Source organism: Squalius cephalus (assembly GCF_949319135.1).
Source record: "Squalius cephalus genome assembly, chromosome: 6".
Taxonomy (NCBI): Eukaryota; Metazoa; Chordata; class Actinopteri; order Cypriniformes; family Leuciscidae; genus Squalius; species Squalius cephalus.
In genome coordinates, this window is record NC_137127.1 from 38956903 (window position 1) to 38983522 (window position 26620).

At 35.3% G+C, this 26620-nt stretch overlaps 1 protein-coding gene across 2 annotated transcripts; it reads right to left on the bottom strand.

Annotated features, from left to right (window-relative positions):
- On the bottom strand, positions 1–25639 carry scg3 (secretogranin III). Of its 2 annotated transcripts, none has more exons than XM_079874262.1 (12): positions 25181–25639; positions 23631–23683; positions 23403–23433; positions 23107–23325; positions 19691–19833; positions 19329–19475; positions 18342–18597; positions 16698–16814; positions 10571–10654; positions 10322–10432; positions 9372–9461; positions 1–817 (listed from the first exon to the last, which is right to left on the bottom strand). In XM_079874262.1, exons 1-12 carry the CDS (start codon positions 25257–25259, stop codon positions 699–701), a joined length of 1449 nt encoding a protein of 482 aa, XP_079730388.1. In that variant the 5' UTR covers positions 25260–25639; the 3' UTR covers positions 1–698. The 2 variants fall into 2 exon arrangements, with proteins under 2 accessions (XP_079730388.1, XP_079730387.1); XM_079874261.1 differs by having other exon boundaries at positions 19323–19475; positions 25181–25545.
- Positions 25640–26620: the final 981 nt, after the last annotated feature.

Here is a 26620-nt window from a genome sequence, read left to right on the forward strand (position 1 = left end):
TATTTAAAGAAAAGCAATGTTTAATAGAGTTTTGGAAAAAATCACAATATGTACATTTAAAAATACTCGATTTTTGTGAATCTATAGCATGTGGAATATACAGAGTCGAATAGTGGAGAAACAAAACCAAGAAAACCAAACTTAAGATAGAGAAGGGAGATATACAGATATAAAGACTGCCCCCTATAGACTGGGAGAGAAAACAACAAAAGAGGAAAAGCAATTCACTGACAGCCAAAGCTGATTTTTTGGTTGATTGAGAAACAATAAAACAGGTTGATTTCCTTCATCAAATCAGATCAAAAGAGGAAAGAATGCTATACACCATACATTTATGAATGTTATATGTTTATGATACTGTAAAAGTCTATTGCAAAAGAGGTGCAAAAGCTTCTATGCAAGTCATACAAAAAAGTCCACTAAATTTCATTCTTCTAGGTAGCCAATGCTGTTATTCTGTCCTAATGTGTAAAAACACTAACAACTCAAATGTGATTTGTGGCTTGTCTAGAACTAGATTGCGTCCTATTGCTGACTTCACTGAGAGAGGATATTGCCTTCAGGAGGAAATACTGTCTGAGCTGCAGACTAAATCTTATTTATTACGAGTTATAGCATTAGGATCTGTGTTAGTATGCCCGGTCGAAGCATTTAGTAGACTCGCTGTTACACTATAACATGTGAAGCTGGGCTGGCTCCTACAGGCTTCCGTAGATTCTCTTGATGACATCACCTTCCTCCTTCTCAAGAATGCCTTTATCGATGTATGTGTCCACCTGCTGGTCCATGAAGTCCCTCAGCTTAGAGAGGTCGTAATCTTAGAAACGCAAACAGAGAGAAGAACACCGAAACGCGTCAGTACAGACAAAATGATTTTCCTGTAAATAAGACGATTATTGTAGTACGTTTTATGAGAAAATATTATTTTAGTCTTTCTACTTCAAAATGTAATGTATAAGTAAACTCAATGTGTTACTTGCCATTTCTTTGTGATTAATTGTGAAATTTACTAGCAATTACTGAGTAAATTTTTTTTCCATTGATGTTACATAGTATTTAAAAAGGCTACAACTTTACTGCAAAGTAACTTAAAATAATTAAAACAATATATATTAATTTAATATTTTAATGATTATTTAATACTAAATAAATAAATAAATGTGATATTTTGTTCCCTTAAAATAATGGTTTGATCTTTCAGACATCATATTAACCAGAGAGGCATCATAAAAAAAATATATGTTACAGTTTTTGACTGGTATTTCATTACATTTAAACGTATATTGGCCTCATTGAGCTCAAACATTCTAATTCGTTGGACTCAAAAAATCCTGGTGATCCATTTTTTGACTGTGAATAATGTGGTGTGGTGCTTTAGTTATGTACACTCCAAAAAAAGTATTCATTTTATGAACTTGAATGAAAAAATTAAAATATGTTTAAATTTATTAAAGGTGCTCTAAGCGATGTCACACGTTTTTTAGGCTGAAACATTTTTTGTCACATTCAGCAAACATCTCCTCACTATCCGCTAGCTGCCTGTCCCCTAAACACACTGTAAAAAAATGCGGTCTCTGTAGACACCACAGGCTCCACAAACGGCAAGAAAAACAAACTGGCCCAGCCTGGACCACGAAACATAACAAACAGTGTTCCAGCCAATAACTGACAAGAATGATTTGGGGGTTTGGGGGGTTAGTGCGCGTGCACATGAAGGGGGGTGTGAGGGGAGTGAAGGAGAGAGATAGCCTGGTTAAAACCAGACCATTCTCAGTAGTAACTGAGTTATGGTCTGGCAAAGCTTCATTAATAACTCATTTCCAAAGGGGCGTCACCAACGGACGTCGCTCAAATGCCTCTGGGTGCAATTGGATAGACCTAAAACCAATCCGAGCGATCGGCATCGTGTAAAGCCATATGCTGCGTCCCAGTTCGCCTAAGTTACACTACGCCATAAAAGTATGTACTCTTTTTGTGAAGAAAAGGTATTTACTTTTGAATGTGTAGCAAAAAAGTAGGCAAGCTTTTGGACATACTACTTCGTCATCTTTATCGGACCGATCTGTCGCGTGCATCCTGTCACGTAAACTGCCCTGTCAATCATCTTGTCACAGTTAAAATCCTCTATTAAATCTAATTTAATTTCCTACCGTTTCGGAGAGAAATGTAGTAGCACGTTCATCTGCCAGTGGGTCTTTCATGGAGACTGTCCTCATGTGTTTGCAATTTGAATATAATAATGCATTTAAAAGTTGGTGGCTTCACCAACGGACGTCGCTCAAATGCCTCTGGGTGCAATTGGATAGACCTAAAACCAATCAGAGCGATCGTCATCGTGTAAAGCCCGCCCCAACGTTTCTGATTGGTGCCGCAATTTCGACGGATTAGAAATGGGCTTGAATGAGCTCTTTGCCAGACTACTTGCAGAGCAAATCTAAATTTGCCGGAAGTTGTCTGGGTTTTCCCAGGCTAGGAGAGAGAAGCATGAAGAGGGAAGTTAGCTAGAGGAGAGATGTCCTAGACAACGACTAACGTTAGAATTATATTCTCTTGAATTTTGATATGGCCGACACGTGACCAAAAAGACGACGTTCCGATGAACAAATAGCAAAGAATAGGAAAGGAGAAGGAGCGCGCGAAGTCCCGAATTTACATCGGAAAAGCCTGTTTCAGGAAGCACGGAAGGGAGGGGGAGGGGAGGGGACGGGATGAGGAGGAGGGTGGGTCGAGCTAGTTTTGTTTGACAATACTTCGAACGTCAACAAGACGTGATGTCACCCAACATCGCTTAGAGCACCTTTAATACAAAGCACAAAAACTAAATGGTCAAATATATTTTTTTGTTAAGATTTATACAAAATGTTTTATTAAGCTATATATTTTTTTTTACTCATTCAAAATTCTTAATTCATAATATGAATAATACGTAAGGAGTATTCAATTCAATTTGATGGAATTTTTCTTCTTTTTTTTAGTGTAGTAATTTTTTTGTTACAGTAGTTTGTTAGTAATGTTTTAGTTAAGGCTGCATTTTTGCACTGAACTTCAGTTTTGTTAACATTTTGGATCTATTGAGGGTGGCAACATGTTTCAGAAGAGAATTATTATAGGCTATATCAATTTCTGAGTAGGTTGAAATAACGTAGTGTTCCATGCTGTAGGTACTTTGGAAGGCTAAGCCTTGAAAAAGACAAATACTTGAAATGTGTGACTGTATGTTTTCTGTAGAAATGTTATTATAAACTCTGGATGTCAAAGGTCACAGTAATGCCTGAGAGTAAACATGCATAAATCATATTCTATATTCACAGTTTTTGGCAGAGCATGTGTGTGCGAGTGTGTTTGAGTACATTGTGTGGGCTGAAAATGCTGGCTACCAGCAGAGCGTGTTTCTGCATGTTTGTGTGGGTGGGCTCTGGCAAAATTTATAGACCAGTGGATTCTTCCTACACTGACCATTACAACTGAATAAGACTGGACAGAGTCCTCACAGAGCAGTGGAGTGTACTCCAGACCTCACATGCTTCCTGACTATGTCAGGGCCATCTCAGAATTTTACATTGCGCAATTATTTTTTCTTTTTTCTCGACTCATCAATATTCATGAATTGCGATGAAACTTTTTGTTTAAGAATTGTGTGATATAAACTTGCAATTGCGAGTTATAAAGTCAATATTGCGAAATATTAAGTTGCAATTGTGTTATAAAGTCAGAATTGTGAGATATAAACTAAAAAGTCAAATTAAAAAGTTAGTCTTTTTTCCTCAAAATTTGACTTCTCGCAATTATGAGTTTATCTCACAATTATGATGTTTTTCCCTAGAAATTCTGACCTTTTTTATCTCACATATCTCCAGTTTATATCTTACGGAGCCCCGCACATGACAAGCAAGAAAAAAAAAGTAAATCATGCGAGTTACTAATTAGTTCCCTCGATTTATAAATCGTGCGCACGATTTAGCCCATTTTTTCTGCATGTCTTTTGTGGGACTCAGTAATATATCGCAATTCTGTATGGAATAAAGTATGGAAGCTTGTTTCCACAACGGAATTAAAAAAATTAAAAGATAATTGTGACTTTATAAGTGTAAATATGAAAAAAAGTCAGAAATGCGAGGGAAAAGAGTCAGAATTGATATAAACTCGCAAGTACAAGAAAAAAAAGTCAGAAAATTATCTTTTCATTTTTTAATTCCGTGGTGGAAACAAGCTTCCATACTTTATGGTCCGACAAATATGTGAATGGGCCATATATGTTTTTCAAGCTGAGGACACTTTGTGTCACATCATCGCCCCCTTTTGTTACTTCATACTTCGTATTCATATTTCGTTCTTCAGTGCTCCGCTGGCGCCGACTCTGGTATGATAGTAGAAATGTTTTAATGTGGCATGAACATGGCTGGGTGATCTGCACTTGATCTATTTATTCATTTTTTTAAAAAGAAATCAAAACTTCTAATCAGCAAGAATGTATGCTGAAAATTCAGCTTTGCCATCAGAGTGTAATGGTCATGTTCTGTACTGTTTATCTACCAAGTGTTCTCTATCACTGTTTGTCTGAAGCCGCGTTTCCATTACCCTTCAAATTGCGCAAATTGAAATTGCGAATTGAAAATACACTCAATGGAAACACGTCAATTTCGCAAAACCATTTATCGTAAACAAGTTTTTACGCTCGCATGAGGTGGTTTTTCAGGCAATTCGAAAAAGAAATATTTCGCAAAACTGCAATGGAAACAGTTTTTGCGCATTTACAGGTCACCTGACTTAGAAGGCACGGTGTGTTTGGACAGAATACGAGACGGAGTTCTTTATTGAATTCATAAAAGACAAAAGAATGACAGAAATACTGGATTCTAAACCTCAAAGAAATGCCACAATCAAGACCTTGAAGCAGAAATGAGTGAGAAAAACCCAGAAATACTTCATATGTGCCGCTCACAGACACAGTATAAGCTCTTTCCTTGCCATTAATGCTTGGATAACACGCCTACGTTTCCTTCCATTAATAATAATAACGTCTAGTGCGGTACGTGACTGTGATATATATATAAACTTACCAACGTCCGTTGCCATGATTTTTGGAATGACTTATCATGAGAGGAAAAATGACGTTTTAGTCACATAACATCGGTTAATGGAAACGCCGTCATATCGCAATAGTTTTTTATCGATATTTAGAAAAAAATCGCAAAAGTTTTGCGCGAATCTTTAATGGAAATGCGGCTACAGTTCTCGTTCATTATTTGTTGCTATGGTTTCTGATTGAGTTTCGCACCTGTTTCTCGTTTCATTGATTACCTTCCCTCTGTATATAAGCCGTCAGTTTCTCTCAGTTCTTCATTCGGCGTCATCTGAGTTATCGCTGATGTTTAATGTGGAGTGGCTTTTTGATTTCTCTGTGTTTATTAAAGTTTCTTATATCCCGTTCATTCTGCGTCTCACTCTTTTGTGAATTACACTACACAGTGCAGCGTGAGCGTCACAGGAATAAAATACATTTTTAAATATATTAAAAGAGAAAACAGTATTTTTGATCAAATAATTTTGAGCTTAAGAGACTTCTTACTGACCCCAAACATTTGGACAGTTGAGCAAAATAATCAGAACATGCACCAAAAATGTATTTGTTTAAGGGGTTGTTTACACGACACTGTTTAAAACTAAAAACTGAAAACTTTTTATGCACTTTGGCCATTCATGCATCCATTTACACTACAACAGCATTTTGGGCCTGAAAATGCAAGCTTTTGAAATTGGGTTTCAAAGTGCAAGTTTTTGAAAGAGACAACAAAAAACGTGAATTTGTGAAAACGGTGATGTCATGCGCATGCGTATTACATGTTCAGTCTATTGGCGTGTAGTGTTTCTTTTAAAAGTGACATCGCCAACTACTGGCCTGGCAGCATAAGGCCAGGCGTTTTAGTCATTTTCGCGGATCTGTGAACGGGGACCGTTTTGACAACATTGACATCTGTACACGAAAAAATCAGGAAACAAAAGTGAGGAAACAAAGGAAACATTGTTGCCATGTAAACATACCCTAATTAAGGATGATCTTTTTTATTTTAGTTGTAAAGTTTAATATAAGATCTGTTTTTGTTCTGGGTTTAAAAGGGGTTCATTAGACAACTTTACAACTCAAATAACTCAAAGAAAGTAGCAACCCACATTCTTTACAAGCAAAACATTCTTCCTCAACTTTTTTCCCTCTATCTTTGTCACACATGCCTATCTTACAATCATTCTCCAGATTCCCATGCAATGCATGCCACTGCTAATTTAATTTCCCTTAGAATCAATGGACAAAGACTTGCACACACATTAGCAAAGCCTTTCAGACTGTCTGTTTGAGAGAGAGAGAGAGAGAGAGAGAGAGAGAGAGAGAGAGAGAGAGAGAGAGAGAGAGAGAGAGAGAGAGAGAGAGAGAGAGAGGAGTGAAGGTGTGCACCTGAGAAATAAGTGTGTATAGTATTTGTATGAATATTTTCTGTTTAATTTGCATATTGTACAACTTTTGTACATTGCAGTGTCTTTTTTTCACCCATACAGCAACACCAAAAGGATGCTATTGTATTACACTGTAAAAAGTGGCAACCAATTGTTACTTAAAAATAGCTATTTCAACCTTATTTATTAACCCATAAGAATAATTGTGTTTGTAAAATTTTATTACTTACGTTGATTCAGTGATGCTCAATAATTTTTTTTTTTTACTTGAATTAATCTTTTAGATGTTACCATTAAGGTTGCTATTTTTCTGTGACCAAACTAAGTCTCATCTCCAACAGAGAAAAAAAAAAAAAAAAAAAATATATATATATATATATATATATATATATATATATATATATGCAAAAGCTTTTCCCAGAACTAGCTTCACTTTTTCGAGCCTTTCTTTTTGAAAACATATTTTGTAAAATGTTTTTGCTAAATGTGCTTTTTATATTCTATTTCTAGGTCTAAGTAAATCACACTTGGTTTAATATTTTGTTATTTAGAAAATTGACGTTCACTGTCATACATGTGTGACAAATTTCAAAATACATTATTGCAATGCTGCTATAAACAACCCCCCCCCCCCCCCCCCATATTAAAAATGAAATATTGTGCTGAAAGAAAGTGAAGTCAATTTTAGGATTATTACATGTTTTTGTATTGTAACATTAATTTCATAACAATTATAGGCCATATTAAGCTCTTTTACAAAGTCTTGATTTTGTGGTCTACTAGAATAGGTTCTCATTAATGTATTTACATTAAGGTAAATTGTTTATTCATCATGGAATTATTGGTTTTATGTTCTTTAATTTATTCTGATCTAAATAAAAACATAAAAGAAATACAGCAATGAGCAATGAGAATGAGAGATCAAATTTAGCTTCGTTTGCTTTATGCAGAATAATATTCTTCTTTTTTCGTGTGTGTGTGATGAATATGACCTGGACATGATTCACCCGTCTATGGTAACAGACTGCTTCTAATGAATCTATTTGGAAAATGAACAATAGAACAACAGTTCTCATCTCAAAACACACTCTCATTTTCTGAGCAGATGATGCCTGAAGAACACAGATAGTCACTCAGTCTCATGCTGGCAGGTATAAAGAGAGGAATACACAGATCTTTTGTCCAAAACACAGCAGACTTACAACGCCGTAACAGAGCCAAGCTCATCAAACCGACGCATATTCATGAGCGCTCTCACCCACGCTTATTTTAATTGCAAATTAAGGGGAAAAAAGAGTCTTTAATTTGACTGTTCTTCTCCATGTTTCTATGTAACCTTGGGTTAGGGGTCATACAGCTCTAAGAAAATGAAATGATCAAACATAAAATAACATTGCATAATCTTCACGTATGAATTAATTAAATATTAATCCTTGGTAAAGCAACAAAAGTTTTTTCTTTCGTTCTTTCTTTAACATTAATGTCACAGAACAGAGGGCTATTTTAGGCTGCTGTCACTTTAAGACCGTTTGCAATATAGGCATATTGCATCCAACAGGCTATATGAACACACAATGGCTTTCTTTCTTAATTGTTTACACTATTTTGCCTTAGTTTTATGTGTATTTGTCTGTTCAAGCACTCTAAAAAATAATTCAGTGGCTTAGTAAATATCACAGTAATAATTAACTTTATTACCTTAATAAAATCTCTGCATATCATTTACTTGATGGTTTGAGTTGAGCATACCAAAATAACTGACTAAAAATCCAACAGTTAATGTTGTCTAAAATCTACAGTTATATTTAAGTTTTTTTCACTAAAAGCATCTAGTATTTGACTAACCAATTATTTATTTAAAATACACTTAATATATTTGTGAAATTTCAATCAAAATATTTGAGAATGGAGAATTAAACTGATCTGTTTCAAGAACCACAAATATTACTCAATTCAAATCAATATTATTAATATATGTAACACACTCTTAAGTAATTGAGTACGTTTACTCAATTAAAACAATATAAACAGTACAAAATATGCTGTATTGCTGTACTCATCGACAATAAAGGCCAATGTCATGTATACCGGTGGTTGTATGGGATATTTTACAAAGGTTTAGAGGAAATAAAAAAGTTTATATTACTCATAAATAAAAACAGTTAATATTACTCATAAATATTGGTTTTTAAATATTTTCCCCCAATTATTTCTGCTCAATTTTATTTGTTAATGTACCAAATTTACTCAGATCTACTTAATTTTTTTACTTACATTTACTCAGTTCATACAGTGTAGGTAATTGATTTTACTGCTTAAAAAATTGAGTAAAATCATAGTAAAAGTTTTTAGAGTAAGTGCAAGACGTGCCCTCTCCTCTGTATGCGCGCTATGGATGAAGCTCCATGTGCTTCACACCAGACAATTTGCAACATTTATATTCATGTATATTCAAGTCGACAAATGTATATTCATACATTAACAATGTGCAGTGCTACCGCAGCTCAAAATAAATGCTTCTTTCAAGTGGAGGTGAAGCGAAAGTAGCTAATTAAGTTTTGGGGTGGCACCCGGGATGGCCAGATGCCATCAGATGCCACCCTGAACACCCCTCTGGCTCCTCCTCTGCCAAAATCTAGCAACAGCCTGACATCTTTAAATTACGTTGTGCATAGGCTGCTGACCTATATTACACTAATCTGACCACTGTCTAATTAGAATGTAGAAATTGATTTATCCCCTAATTCAGTTGAATCTGAATACTATTACTAATAAAATGGACAGAGTATGTGCATTAAAACAGTAAAACAAAAGGCAGTGCACATATCCGGCTGGCTTGAATCATGATTCACTTAAGAGCAAATACAGCACATGCTCCATTTCAGCATCTGTAAAATATGTCATATCTGATGAACATTTACCTTCTTTGTTGCCTTCCTTGTTGTGTTTTTTCAGCCATTCAATGTTCTTCCTGATTGCATCCAGATAACTCTCAGACTTCCCAGGATGACCTGACAGACAGAAATGATTATTATACCCCTAAATCACCAGAAACACTACCTCAAAGACATGATTCCTATCTTGCTCTGAGCCAGATTAGAGCTATTTGTTCAATTATCATATTATTTTATGACTAATCCTGTTTTCAAGGTTGGAATTTTGGCCAGTGACAGAAGAAAATGAAAACATTCTTCTTCTTTTTGTTTGTTTAACTCTTTAATATTTTGCAAGAGAATACAGAGATGAACAAATGGTGCTTTTACAATAGATGTATTTTTACAATCATCAAGTACACATTTGTACACAGATCACTTTGGCGTTATGAGAGTTTCCATAGCAACAAATAATTTCCGTAAGCGCATAAATTCTGAACCCGTCATCTCATAATTGTGGTAATTCTGACATAAAAGCAGCAATAATGTATAATGGGTGTGCTCTAAATGGTTCTTAGGTAATAAACCATTGTGATTATCACAGCCTTTTAACAATAATGCACAGTACATTTCAAAGAATCAATAAAAGTCTCCCTTAACAGGGTCTCATAATTTCATTCATTAGTGTCAGTTCACTCCGAGCGTTACAGCGATGCTCTCAATCTGTTTGGGCTGCTGCAGAGTCTCCCTATGGGACTGACTCTCTCTCTGTATCTCTATAACACACATACTGCAGTCTGGCTGTATGTTTCCAGTGGAATTGCAGGCTAGTTTCATTTTTAATGCAGGCTTATCAGTGTATCTGCCTCAGTGCTTCTGCTAGCATGCTAAACAGCTCAATTACACCAGCAGAACTTGAGAGGCTTTTAATATGACCCAAAACCATAAACATGCTGGTGAAAATGTGAATAGGATACAGGATCCTTGCATATACTCACTGATTTCTGCAGCAGCCTGGACGTCTTTGGTTGAGTCTTTCAAGGACTCATATTCCTTCTGCATCTTGGCAGCTTCTGTTTTGGTGTTGTCATCATCATCTGCTGCTTTTCCTGGAACGAGGTGGGGAAACAGTATAGTGATGCCAAAGTGTTCCTGCAGAATCTGCAGTGAATGACTTGCAGTTTGCAGTGTTGCGACCTGGGCTGGTTTGAGGTGTGGTGGTGGGTCAGATTTGGGCGATGATTTACCTGTAGGTGGCGTGATGCTGAGAGGAACCAGAGATTTGCCCAGCTTGTTCTTGGTCTGCAGGGCAATCATTGCATCCAGATTTTCTGTGGGAAAAACGGAATATTTATAAATACAGTGATGATTATTTAAGCAATTTGGAGACTGTGGGCCCTATCATACACCAGGCGCGGCGCAAGTGTTTTTTTCTAGTGTCAGCCTGACACAGTTATCATTTTCACGTCCTGCGCCACGTTGTTTAAATAGCAAATGCATTTTTGCGCCCATCTGTTCGCCCATAGGCGTGCTGGTCTAAAAGCGGTGTGTTCAGGCGCATTGTTGGCGCCGTTGCTATTGAAATACACTGCGCCAACTGAAACCTGGTCTAAAGTCAATGGCGCAATATTTATTTTGTTATTTAAAGAGACTTAGTAATGTGCACCTATAGGTGTGCCTACACTTTGTCCTGAAGATGGTCTGCTTGCGCGCTTTAACCAAGCACGAGCAGATCCGTTTCTTTGCTAGAGAAGCGTTCAGTTTTTCCGCTTGCAAAATAGCTAATCCGCCATGGCGTGAGTGCAACTGGCTTTTAAAGGGAATGGGAGATGAGACTCTGATTGGTTTATTGCATGTAAATCCCAAAACACACCCATTAATCATTAAGAGAATAGGGACAACCCTTTTAGACCTTGCGCCGGGCACGCCGACCATTTTTCCCGTTGTTAAACTAGCAAAAGTGGATTCCGACATGCCCTAAGTGTGCTTGCGCTGTGTGCTTTAGACCAGCGGTCCCCAACCTTTTTTGCGCCACGGACCGGTTTAATATCAGACAATAATTTCACAGACCGGCCTTTAAGGTGTGGCGGATAAATACAACAAAATAAAATGATAAGACCGGCATAAAAAATGGGGTATTTTTTAAATATAATAATAAACGTGAATCCAATGTGTAGGCTTACTCGCAATTTTATTAGCAGTGTACTCGTAACATCGTGCCTAAAGACAACTGAGAAAGCCTGAACACAAACAAAATGCCCCCCAAAAGAAAAAAATCTCCATGTTTTCGGTGCTGATGCGATGCTGTGGCGCTGCCAATAAAGCACCTAAAAGCTGTCACAAAGAACCGGCAAAATTAATGATTATGAATATATAAAATATAGCAGGAGACATTTTAACTGTTTAATAATAAACAAGTGTTTTCTGTGCAAAGATTAAGTTGACGATGCTGACTCGATCTTCGCAGTAGGCCTAGTGAACGCGCCAAAGAGAAATGCACATTTCATACGAATTAGCCTACATAAGCAGGGAACAGTCAGTTTTCTTTTGTTTTGAATTGTTCTGTTTAAAAGTAGACATTTCATGCTTTCTATATCTCAGGTCTGTGAGGCAAGTAGGCTACCTTATTACTGAGTTTCAGTTAATTTATGAGATCAACTCCAGTTCACGCGCCCGCGCCTTCGTGTCGTGATTAAATATTTTCTACTATATTTACTTATTCTTACTTATTAAATCCAGGCAATTGGTTGATGAAACATTGATTAAAATTAAGATACAATTAATACAAAACGAAATTAAATTTAAAGACAGGCTTTTTGCTTTCTGTTTGAGGTCTCTGTGAAAGTTTTAAAGCAGTCTTTTAGTGCTGCTTTCAGAGCGCTCACGTCCGTAACGGAGAACTGTCCCGTCCGTAAAATTTTTTTGTTTGTTTTGTTTGTTTTGTTTTTTGTGTGAAATAGGCTACATTTCTAAATAAATGCGACTTATAGTCCAGTGCGACTTAGGCTATATATGTTTTTTCTTCTTCATGACACATTTTTTGACTGATGCGACCAGTACCGGTCCGTGGCCCAGGGGGTTGGGGACCTCTGCCTTAGACCATTCGCTTAGATCGTTAAAATAGGGCCCTGTATTTTTACGGTAACACTCTACAGTAAGGTCCCATTTGTTAACATTAACTAGTTCATGCATTAACTAACATTAACTAACAAGGATCAATACATTTGCAACAGTATTTATTCATCTTTATTAATGCTAGTTAATAAAAATACAACTTTTCATTTTTAGTTGATGTTAGGTAAATTAAATAATATTAACAGATACAACTTGATTTGAGTAATGTATTAGTAAATGTTGAAATTAACATTAAAATTTATAAATGCTTTAGAAGTATTTCTCATGTTTAGTTCATGTTAAGTAATGTAGTTAACTAATGTTAACAAATTAAACCTTTTTGTAAAGAGTAACCAATTTTTAAAACTGTATAATATTAATGGTAACACTTTATTATGATGTTCCACTTTCGACATTATATTAACTATAAGTAACTTTGCAACTTTTTTCATTAGAGTTTTAGGAGACTATTAGTTTAGGGTTAGTAGAATAATTTGACATGTAGGGGCCATTTACACGACACGGTTAACTAAAAACAGAAAACTTTTTATGCATTTTGGCCGTTCATTTTACACAGCAACAGCGTTTTGGGGGCCTGAAAACGCAAACTTTTGAAAACGGGATTCAAAGTACAAGTTTTTGAAAACTATACCATTATCGTCTCCGTGTAAACTACAAAAACGTGAATTTGTAAAAACGGTGACGTCATGCACATGCGTAAAGTGACATCACTTTACTACTGGCCTGGCATACATATATAAATACAAGTACAAATACAGTTTTTAATCCTTTTAATTGATCTGTGTGAATGGGGAAAAAGCTAAAGTTAGAGTAATGTCTATTTGTTCTTTCTCAGAGGTAAAAGAGCGTATGTTTTTGACTAATCAGAATTATATATAACAACAGAGAGCTGCCTCCAACAGTCCATATGCAGATGTACCCTGCTCATTATGTGTTGTGTACACACTTTTGTGTCTTGGAGCTGTTTGCCATAGACAAACACACACACAATTAGGGCACAATGATCATCTCATGTTTAAGCCACAGCAGATCAATAACCAGCCGTATCCTGGCAACACACCCTGCCATTCCATTTGATCTTTACAGCGTGTGTCATCCTGTGGCGCAGGTTGCCAGAGTAACCCCATTATTACGCAATGGAGAATTCCAAATGGCTATCTGTGTTTTATCAGAACGACCGCGGCCATCTCGTTAGAAAAACACACAGAATTAATTACACGGAATGAAAGAGAGAGAGAGAACAAAAGAGAGAAACAGGAAGCTGTTTGCTTGAACATATAAGGGCATGGGATGTTCTGCACATTGCTTATGTCTCCTCAAAACACTGATCAGTGATGATTAGTGACACAAAGTTAATGAAATGCAAATACAGATTCATTAAAATTACATTCTGTAATCCTGAATCCAGTGTAACCAGACACTAATCTGAATGATTTTTTTTTTTTTTACCTTTTGCTGTTGGAGTAAATAGAAAATGCAAAAATAATTATTAAAAAAAATAATGTGGTCTCTCATTTATCTTTATAGAACTTGACCTTGCTATATTTTTTTTCTGTTCGATTAGGACTTACAAATCTCAGAAAATAATGTTGAAGGTAGCAGTATATTCTGTGATTTTCTGTCTTTAGTCACAGATATGCATACAGACACACACTGACGTCAAACTATTAACATCAGCGTGTGAAATTTAATTCATCTGCAGTCATTATTGATGTGCGTGTCACATGACCCACAGGCAACACAACCGAATCAATCCATCCTTACATTAGCACAGAATCCAGTACTAGTCAAACAAACGCATATGAGTCATATTAATGACAGGGAACATTTTCCCCTACAATTAGTTATTGCAAATCTGCCATTAAATACAGAATGTGCATTTGCTGTAGGTATACTTCAAATCTTGCAGATGATATCATTTTAAATCAATAAAAGGCCAATCAAGTGTACTTAAAGAGAGTTTTTATGACTTCAGGGCTTAACCTCTGGTTATCAGCGTTCTAAACCGCACGTGGCTCATATTTGCTTTGGAGAGTTAATGCAGCAATGCACTTTTCAGCATTTGAGGGGATAAATGTTAAATGGTGACAGAATGCGTGACAATTAGGGTAAAGAAGGGGTTTAAGTCCCTTCAGTATGAACTTGATAGTAGCGTCGACAATATATAATACGTGGATGCGCAATGCAAGAGCTTTTATGTAAACAGGTTGGATACTGCATTCGTCCAATCAATGACACTGACACTGCAAATGCAAATAACAACGTTAACCCGGGGTTTAGGAATGCACAGTGTGAAACGTCAGTTTATGAATACCCAGGATTAATTGTTAACCCCGGGTAAATTATGAACAATGTGAAAAGTGAAGCAAGATAACCCAGGATTCAGTTTACCCGGGGTTTAGAATGACCCTGGGTTACCTATGAAAAGCCCTTATGTTTCTCAACACACTTAGGTACACTTTTACAAAGTACTCGTTGTAATAATATCAACTTAAAAAGTTTTACTTGAAGGTGCATTTTAAATTTTAAGCGCATTTTCTTTTAATAATCTTTTGTCATACTTTAAAGTAGTACACTTATTTTGATGTGCTGACTTACATACTAAAGCATGTAAAGTACTCGATTATATCATAAATGTGTTATTCAATATTACATTTTATGGTAATATATTTAAATGTGCTAAATTGCAACTTCATCATTACAAATGTGTAATTACAAATACCAATATAAATATAAATAATGTTTTAGTTTACCATAAATGCTTGTCAGTACATTCGGTAGTCTACTTTAACCATATTTCAAAGACAATAGAAATATGAAATAACAAATTACTTAAGCGGGTACTAACTAACTGCATTCAGTATAAATTTAAACTATAATACATTTTTATTTAATTACAATTAACAAGCAATTAAGTGTCCAAAACATTACATTCAGTTCATTCAGTATATTCTTTTAAAATGTATTATTTACAGTACGTCATCAATACACTTTTTATAAGTATGCTAAAGTGTATTTATTTTTCACAAGGGTTGACATCATTTTCGAGTAGGAATCACTTTTAGCAGTGCTTAAGATATTTGGTTAGTACCGGTAAGTATTACAATGAAGCGATCTGGTGCTAAACTGTACTTGTATACAGTCAATGTTTGTTGAGTGGTTATTGTGGTTGTCATCATGGAGGAAGCAAAAGTAGCAATATTCACGAGCTAAGCTTTCATCTTTTCATCACTTCATAAATGATCCACTTCGCCAAACACACTTCCGCCAAAACTGTCCCCACCATTTTTTAAAAGAAAGTGACGTCCATGCTGTTGTATGATTGTAAACACAGCAAACACTGAGAGTGCATCTGCAAAAATCTGCTTCAACTATCTATTCTATACTTGATTTGAATGAGAATAAACCTTCCACATTAATGTAGAAGCGAGTCAAAATACAACTGTTCTCTCTCTGTCTCTCTTTCAGGCTGGACAAAGCTTTGTTTCAAGATGCAAATGCAGTCACATTAAGCTTATCTCAGGGATTCCTTACAGCCCACACACACATACAACATGCCCTAACTAGACATGACTAACAAGTATTTACTGCTATCCTCACTGAAAGAGAAAATACTGTGTAATATGCCACAATAACAGCCAGTCAGAACATATTTGTTGTTTAACACAGCTTGAGTGAAGCAGATAAAATATTCTATGGTTTCTATTGAAGAGACAGCTTATATGACTTTAGGACATGAGGGTACCTCACTTACAAAAAATGAGAGAGAAATCGCAACTCTCAGTATGGAGGCTTTAAAAAAGCCTTGTTCTTGTGCACATACGCATTAGATCAACATGAAATGTTTTAGTCTGATTTGAACTTGTTATTGAAATATATAATAACATGAAGCTTTTTTCAGAGGGACTACCAAGATGGTCGCCAATTGGACTTCTTTATTTACCTTATTTTTCAACGTGAAAGTAAGCTATTTCCTGTGATTGTGCGAGACTTCCGATTCATTAGCTGCTATTGGTAAATGACAAGAAGAATAACAAAGTGCAGTAAATGGTAAAACTATCTGCGCTACAAACCTGTGTTTTTATGATTACGATAATAAATGAAAATAATATGATAACAAATACTAGTTTGCAATATAAAGCTGTTTTTTTATACCTATAGCTTTGCACATTGAAATTAAAAATTTTAAATAATTGAAAATACATCATAAATAAGATGCAGAGAGTATTTTGGTCTTACCCAGATAAGACACTCCTTCTTCAGGTGTGATGGTTCCATATTTGACCATCATCTTCACAAAGTCAATCAAGGTCTTCATGATGGTGATCAGGGTTTCTCTCTCCTCTTTATCTTGCTCTGTAAAGTGAGAGGAGAAGGATGTGATAGATTAAGTGATGAAACTAGACTTTAATCTGGATTAATGTGGTGTTTGCTGAAGAAGGGGACAGCTGAGGCCACAGGGAATGTGTTTGGCCAGATGGTGATGTTTCTACAGACCCTTATAGCTGCTGATTTACTCAATGAGCTGTGTTGTGTTGTGAGGTGTGTGTTTCAATATGGTCTGTGTCATCTGTGTGTGCCGTGTTGTGCTATATAATATTGAATAACACACTACAATTAAAATGATAATCAAGTACTTTACATATTTTAGTATGTTAGTCAACATAGCCAAATACGTAGGTGTACGTCTTTAAAGAATGACAAAAGATAATTAAAACATAATGATTTAAAATGTAACTTTAAATTTGACATTTATTACAAAGTGCACTTTTTAAAAGTGTACTTAAGAGTGTTAAGAAATATAGTCAATTATATATTATATGATCTGCAACTACATTTAAAATAAATAAATAAATAAATATATATATATATATATATATGTGTGTGTGTGTGTGTATATGTATATATATATATATATATATATATATATATATATATATATATATATATATATACACTGTAAAAAAAAAAGTTTAGTTATTTTTTTGCTTTGACTCAGTTAAGTTTTATTGACTTAATCTACTAAGTATGTTCAACTTAAAAAGTTTAGTTGACATAGTTAAAATAGTTGAGCCAACAACTTATTTCAAGTAACCTGGACTTGTAAAGATTAGTTGAAATACGATAACTTACATTTTCAAGTTACCTGGACTTCTAAATATTAGTTGAAATACGATAACTTACATTTTCAAGTTATCTGTACTAAAGTGTATGTTCATTGATATTTTCTCAACTTGCAATATAGCACAATATGTATATATATATATATTTTTTTTTTTAAATGTAGTTGCAGATCATATAATTTATATATATATATATATATATATATATATATATATATATATATATATATATTTAAGATTTGAAGTACACCAAGTGCACATGATTGAACACAATTAAGCACATTTTTTCACAAAGGGTGGTTTGTTTTGTATAGTAGCTTTCTGTGTGTGTTGTGTCATGCTATATTCTAAAATGTTGCTGTTTTATTTTGGTTTGTTTTGTGTTTTTTTTGTGTGTTTTGTTTGCATATTGTGTGCTGTATTATTTGTTATGTATTTTATTTTGTCACAATGATATATATGTTCATACTTTACAATCAATCAATCAATCAGATTTGAGGGACAAGTTTACAGTTTATGTCAAATTCAGGCTTAAAACCAGGCTTAGGAGCTTCTACAACAGTGTTATTCACCATCATTCCCTCTGATTGTAGGGATAAGTTATGGGTTGAGTTAGGTTCAGGGTTTTCGGACAGGAATGTTGTTCCAGGATCAACAAAATATGTCTTACTTGGCAAAACCTCAGTGACCCTCTACTGTGGTGTGTTGACCTCTATTTTATTATTTTATATTGTATGTCGTATTTTGTTGTGTTGTCTACCTGAGTCAAGGCTCTTTAGGAGTCTGTAGAAGTTGGGGAAGAACTGAAGGTCCTGCAGTCCGTCTTCAGGGTTCAGTTCATTTCTGTCATTCCCGTCGCTCACGGCGTCCCATGAGTCATCTGCCCTCACTGTGTCATCTCTACTCTCCTCCTCCGGTTCTTCATCACCATTATCATCATCGCCACCATCATTATCACCTTCATCCTCTTCCTCGTATCGCCGGCTGGGCCTGTCTTCCTCGTCCTTAAAATCGCCCTGTGGTGAAAATCAAGTTTTTAATGTTGTTTATATGCCTATGTGTTTTTTTTTAAATGGTTTAAGACAAACCATGTGCAAATTCATAAGTCAACACCATTGCTGAGTATTTTCTCCTTAAAACGGCAGTGAACTAAAGACAAACTCAAAAACGCATTTCTGACGTCACAAACTACCTTGTAACCAATCATGTCAATGTGTGATCGTCAACGAGTGGATCTCTGAGCTGGTGTGAGTGAGTGGAGGCGGGGCTAACTGGCATATTCATAGAACCGCATATACTAAATGAGGCAAAGGGTGTAGTCACATTTAATATTTCGCTTAAATATGTCATTTTGGTGATCAAAGATGAATTTTAAGGGATAAAATTATTGACTACAGGGGGACTTTAATAGAAGAATCCAAGCAAACAGCATTTATATATATATATGAAGAGTTCAGATGCAAAAGCCTCTAAATGCCATCTGAAATTTTCTTCTAGAATGTTCATTTTTATCAAGCTCGTATATTTAAGTTCAGTTGTTTCACTTAAATGACAATTAAAAGGTCATTTTCATTGCTATTTAAGTGAAATTACTGAACTTAAATATATGAGCTTGATATAAATGATCATTCTAGAAGAAAATTTCAGATGGCACTTAGAGGCTTTTGCATCTGAACTCTTCATACATATTATATATAAATTCTCGATAAACACCTAGTTGGTAGAAATACTAGTCACACACTTGTACCATATTGTTCTGTGTGTCTTTAGCTGCGTTTACGGGGTAGTCCATACTGAGGTCTCCAATCATGTTCTCTTTGGCGTTTTTAGTGATCAGATCCTGCAGGGCTTCAGCAACTTCATACTCCAGCGTCTCTGCCTGACTGTCTGTGATCTGGAGGACAAACAAAAGAACACAACATCTGCTAGCACAATCAATTCACAGAGGGATTATTGTATGACAATCTATTTTCCATGCAATTCAAGCTGGTTAAACTGAAATGTGTTCCCCTAGAGCAATTAATACATAATATATGATGTTTGTTGCATGGTTCATCAACATGGTAGTTATCAGAATCACTGCTCATGCCACGATTTCGAATTTCTTACTAGGCCCAGCTTGAGCAGTTTAGACACAATTCTGTCAAACACTCCTCTGTCATCCTCTTCGTAGATTTTGTTGGCGATTTTCTGGACGATGTCCTGAGCTGTTAGCGGAGTCCCGTCCAGCTGCCGAAAGCTTTCAGGATCATCTGAAACCGAACACATGAAAATATTTCACATCTCTCCATTTAAACAAAATTATCAAAACTGAATATTAAAAGCTGTTCACACTAAGGACGAAAACTAAGGATTACTATAACAAAGTTTAATAAAGTTTTAATAACAGTTCTAATTGTATGAAATTAGAGACCATAATTATGTCAACACAAAGGAACGATATTGTTGGAATCACTTTCATAACGATCTTTTTTTCTCCAGTTTATGAAGTTTATGCCTATCAGAATCGACCCGACTTTAAATAACTCAAGCATTTGAAGAATGAGACACCATAACCGCAGCTCATGCTTAATGATAAATGATCATTCTTGGTGTGAACAGACCCTTGCTGTAACATTTCACGGCTCTCTGAGTTTATGGAGGCACTCTGGGGTCAAATATTAATACCACTAAACTCCACAAGTTTCCTACATTACTGTAGTGTAGTCTCTTTTTCTCACATGATAAAATATTTCAGTTTTGAAATAGCATAAAAGTGTTTCGCCTCTGGATCCTGATCACCATATTAAGTTTTTAACCCTTCATAAGCAGATATTTTTTAAAGTTTGAATGAGCTAAAGGGCGTGCATCCATATGCTATATAATATTATATAACACTTTCACATTCAACCTGTATGTCTAGAAGTGAGAGTGTGTGTCTTTTAGATGATAAATAGCTAATATATATTAACAGAGATTCTGGCAATAGATTAGCTTCCATGTCTTTTGAATTTGAAATCAGTGCTACCTGACTAGAGAAACAGAGAAAAGGAAGGAAAACACCCATAATGCACTGGGCATGTTGCCGTTCAAGGCCACTTCCAGTCTGCGCTTGGATAGGCTCGACCAGAGTCAGATATCACCTTGCTTTAGTAGGAAATACTTCTTAGCAAACTTTTAGTCACAATGATTTCAACTTCATTTACATATACTACTGATCTTTTAACAATAAAACTTGGTTTGAAAATCAGTGAACTCACACTTTAAAGACCCCATGATAATGTTGCACAAAAAAAAAAAAAAAAAAACCCACACACAACGAAAGGTGCATGGTCCATAGGTTTATTTTTCAGTGCGCTGTATTTGAAATTAAATTTATTTCATCAAAAGCCTACAAGCTCAAAGCTCTTAAAAAGCAAGACTAAGTAGGAGGAGAATGTGTGAAACAGAGATCTGAATGTTGGAGCTGGAATCTGCCAGCAATTCTTGTCTGTCTGTTGTAATTCCTGTAACCCATTGAAATCACACAAAAACACCTCCCACTCTGTTATCTGCCATTATCTACCGCAGAGATCGACTTACACTGCCATATTTGCTTCCAGTAAACTCACCATCTGCCTGAAACGTGAAACTGATCAAAAGTCTGATGCTAATTCTAAAAGAGAGTCAGCGTAAAAGTCAGCATAAAGCACAGTTTGTCAAATCTTCTGCTGTGTGGAGCACCTACAACTCTGCAGACCCTTCCGAAGGATACCAATAATGGAAACGAGCAGCTGAAGTTTATTTTTAACGATATCCTCAATCATTTCAGTGTGATCTTAACAGTTTGAACAGTACCATTTAGTTTGGATTTTTTTATGAATAACAAATCACAATGTAACAATCACAGTAAGTCGCAATATAATTGCAAGAGACTGTTATTGAAGGATGAGTATAAAGTAAAAATCGATTTTGGTACAAGAAACCTTGAGTAACGTTATAGGGTAGGGGAAAATGTTAAAATGTATGACATGACCTCTTTGAGCTATTATGCTATTACTAGGTTAGAAGGCTTTGTGTGTGTAGGTTTAGTCTGACTGCCCTGCTGTAGGAGACTGTGAGGTTTAATGCTAAAAAACATCCAGTACAGCAGCCTGTGAAAGGATAATCCCCTGCCCCTCTCTCTCTCTCTCTCTCTCTCTCTCTCTCTCTCTCTCTACAGAATACCAACTGATTGACCTATGGTGTCTGCCACCTGTTCCTGTATTTAGGATCACATACAGTCACAGGGTTTATTAGGGTTGATTAGCATTTTCAAAGTGGGAGATAATGTGGCTTTTGACAGGTCAAAACAACAACAGCAACAAAAAAGTTCATAGATATTTAACTTTTTCTTGAGGTTGGCTATTTTACAATTTAGAATGCAAAAGTTCCTCTCACATAAAAGTTACGACTAGAAGACAAAAGGAATGCTCAAAATGGAATATTAACATAATAAACACTGCATACTGCCTATTGTTTTTGTTTTTGAAAAATGTTTGCCCACATATGATACTATATGTGGACATAAATGTGGTTACATTTTTTATTTAACCCTATGTATAAGTGTCTTGAATTTTGTTAATTTGATTAAATATTCAAAATGGGTATAAATAAAATTCTGGTGCATTTGTTACACTGGAAAGAGCGAGCACATTGCATTGTGGGATACATTGTTCCACACATAGTGTGCTCTTTGGCAAATATAGTAGGTCATCTGTCTAACCCATGCATGCATTATAAAAAATTATCGTGATTTTAACGGTAAAAGACCTGTAAAAATGTGTTAATTGGTTAACAGAAAGTTTCCGTACTATATACGGTAAATAACTGTGATAGATCTAATGGTACATTTAAAAAGTGAAAAAGAACAACTCATTGTATAATTTACAGTGAAAAACCGTAAATTGACATTCCCACAATTCCCTGCGTGACACTTCACATTTGATCTATTTTTGTTAAAATAACTATGTTTCTTCATAGTTTTCTTAGTTTGTTCTAATCAGTTATGTACATTAGGGTTTTATGTTACATTTAATGTTGTTAAATTAATGTTTATTGCATTTTTAAAATTTCATGTGTGTTACCATGATGGTGTTTAATGTTTGTGTGAATGACACTGTGCAGCTTCTATTATATTAGTATTACATTTCTTGTGTAAGAGGTGCTTGTGATGAGCTTTGATTGATCATGTGACTCTCACCACTGCAGTAATTGTTGGTTATCAGTGTATTACAACAGTACAAAACAGATATTAATACTTCAATAAGAGCTTAAATTCACAATATATCAGATAATGAATTACAGTTTATTACTGTAAATTTTAAGTTAAGTTTGTAAAACCAATAACGTTGCTACCGTATTTTTGACGGTAAAGTACTGGCAACCACAGCTGCTGGTTTTTTACCGTAAAAATCACGGTTGAATTTTTTACAGTGTGTGCATATCTGCATATTGCGCACTGTACACATACCGCATAGTATGCTATGCTGAATAAACTTTGTTAGTATGGTAATTGTAGTTCTTACCTTGGTATTTGTAGTCATTTTTAGTAGAGTCATAGTCATCAGCTAGTCGTCTGTTCTTAGTAGAGTCGGCCTCATCAGAACCGTACCGCTCATCCTCAGAATCTGAGATGGGAGTCTCGTTGTTTGACTCTTTGGACTTCTCGGCCAGAGACTTGAGGAAAGTGATGTCATCGTCCTCTGAGATTGATTCTGCCTCAGCTGGTGGTGTTGGTTTGGGTTCTGCATGGGTGAACAGCAAGAGATTGTGAGCTATTGATCACTATGAAGCACTTTGTCCTCATAAGATTATATCTCACCTGTCTTCCTGATGCTGTCAGCTTCTGCAATCTGTTGAAAAAATAAAAACAAAATCTCGACTCGTGCTCAATTTTATTTATTTTTATGGATTTTTATGCATAAAACATCTTCTATTGTCATGTTTTCTAGCAAACAGCCTGATGCTTAATGTAGGTACAAAGTATATTAATCTGTGTCTTTCACATAACATGGTAATTAACAATAAGTTAGTATTTCTGAAATCACACCTGCTGTTCTAATGGCTTCTCCTCAGTCAGCTCTCGGTTGTACATGCTCTTATCTGGATCAGGAAAGAAACACGCATTCAAAAAAAAAAAGCAAAGATCAACGATCCCAGATCAGTCTTTTCTCACCTTAAAGATATGAAAACTGAAAATGCATTTTTGTATTCCGCAGAAGAAAGAAAGTCATACAGGTTTGGAATGATATGAGAGTGAGTATTAAAGATTTTGGTAGCACTTTACTTATAGCCTTTATATATAATGCATTATAAAAGTATTTTAATCCATCAATTATTCCTTGTAATGCACCTTATAATGCATTACATATTTTCATAAATAATTGTAACCACAGTTATAATACTTTATACTTATCTGTTAAGGGTTACACCTTTAGAAAGTATGCATTAAGACATGCATGCCAAACATCCGATTTCAAATGTAACAATCTACGAATGCTATAATGCATTTTAACTTTGGTTACAATTATTTATGAAAATATGTAATGCATTATAATGTACATTATGAATACCTTTATAATGCATTATGCATCAAGTGTTACCCTGATTTTTTCTTTTCTTTTTTTTTTCTTGTTGGTGAACAATCCTTTCTAAACTGACCGGGAGGAACGATGAGAAGAGAAGATCTGCAGTATCGCCACTACAGTATCAATCTCAGATTACTGTTGATTGGTTATTATATTGTAACTACAATGTAAAGATATTGTAACAACATAATTTTAAAGAATCTGTGCACCTCTCACCTATGTGAATCGAGTATGATTTTGATGGAATCAAGACACTCTACATTAGAGAAGATTGTTTTTACCCTAAAGTAAAGATTTTTTTTTACTTTCTATGGTTGTTGAGATCTTTGATGCATTCAGTTGCAGTCCAAACTGTTCGAGAGAAGCTGCCACCAAATAATCGGATTACAGGACAAAAGATTAAAAGCCTTTGAAAACACCAGAGCCCAGAGCTTTATATGCAATAAATGGTGAAAACATCAAAAACAAAATAAACAATCCAATTCATTCACCTTCTTTCCACATTTATATGGAGTTAATAGCCTAGTCAACTAATGTGAGTTTTTCACTGGCTAATATCTAGAGTATAATTGTTAATAATAGTGTAATAGATTATACACTATTTATACTCTATTATAAATGTATAATAAAGCCTATAATTGTTGGCTACCTGTATTTAGAATACAATTTAATACGAAATGTGACTGTTGAAATTGAATGAATTTCTTTTACTCAATATTTACTCAAAATTCCCTTTGAAAACAGAGCATCTGCAAGTCCAGATAACTGTTAACTGGTCACGTGGATACTGTCCTTAATACTATAAAATTGGCAAAGTATTGACTGACCGAGCCTATAGGCAATATTATTCTATATTTGGAGCATTTTATTAGGCTACACGCCATGTATGTTATGTTATGTTTCATTTAATCAGAATAATCGTCTAAATCAAATATTTCCTATTTTATAATATATTGGACTGATGTATTGGACTATATGTTTTTTTTTTTTTTTTGTAAATTCAGTAACTCACCGTCGGCAGGTGTGGGAAACGCGCTGATCTGCGATATCACAACAAGGACAACCACAAACCCTACGCGTGTTGACGCCATCCTGTAGCTGGTTTCCGAATTGTCGTATAGTTTCGAAATGTTTTCTTCTGTGTTGTCCTCTGTGAAGATGAACGGCACCGTTGGTTTGGTTTTGTGGCGCGCGCTGGTGTTGGCTGGATGCCGCGCGCTCTCAGCGCCTCTCCTCTATAAGCGTAAAGACTTGAGTTCTGCGGGAGCTGTCGAGTCCCTGCAGTGCTGAAACCAGGTCGCTGGCTATAATTAACAGCGGATAAGCTGATGGGAGCTCTTCGTGTATAACGGGCCCTGATTCCAGCAGCTCATGGATGGAGGAGGAGGAGGAGAACGGCACGGTCACATCCGCCCATGTGCGTCAGTCTGAAGCACCTGCGTCACGCGCATCTCGCAGTCATTCATGCTGCGGGGCAGTAAACGACCGATGAGCGCTATGAAGAGCAGATAAGAGATAACACAGCAGCCTGATGTCTAAAAAAAAAAAAAAAAAAAGAATAAAAAAAAGAGAGATTTATGACGATGCAGATTCAAATGCAAATGAGAGATTTGACCTGCTTTATTTAATCCACCATTATGTCTCTGCTTTGAGACGTAGCCTAGCCTACACTGAAAAAAAAAAAGTTTAGTCAGTTCAGCTTAGAAAATGTACTTCGTGTAGTAACATCTACGATAACTGGTTTTGAAGAAATGAAATAAATGATTTAAGATTACTGAATTCAACCAACCTGAAAAACAAGGTTCTGCTGAAGTATAACTGTAGATATAACCTGATTTCTCCAGATAAAATTACTTAATAGGTTTGATATAATCTGTAACACTTTACAGTAAGGTTCATTAGTTAACATTATTTAATATATTAACTAACATGAACTAACAATGATAAATACATTTGTTACTGTATTTGTTAATCTTTGTTAACGTTAATAAAAATACAGCGGTTCATGTTAGTTCACAGTGCATTAACTAATGTTAACAAGATTTTAATATTAGTAAATGTTGAAATTAACATGGACAAAGAATAACAAATGCTGTATAAATCCAGTTAATTAACTAATGTAGTTAACTAATGAATCTTATTGTATAGTGTTACCATATGATCTTTTTTGTTTTATATGGTGAAAGTCCTTTTCCACCTTGATATTAATAGGCCTATTTACCCTTGAAGGAGAACTCCGGTCAATTTTAACATTGAGCTCATTTTTTTTTTGTACATTTGGAGTGCTGTCAGTACAGAGAACAACGACAAAAATCGGTGTTGCCTACACCGAGTTATCCTCTTTTTAAAATTTGCACCCTGTTGACTTAAATGGGGCAAGTTTTAAACCTGCTTTTAGCCTCTTAACATCCTTGATGTGTCATTACAAGTGCCCAGCCATGTGAGTGATTCC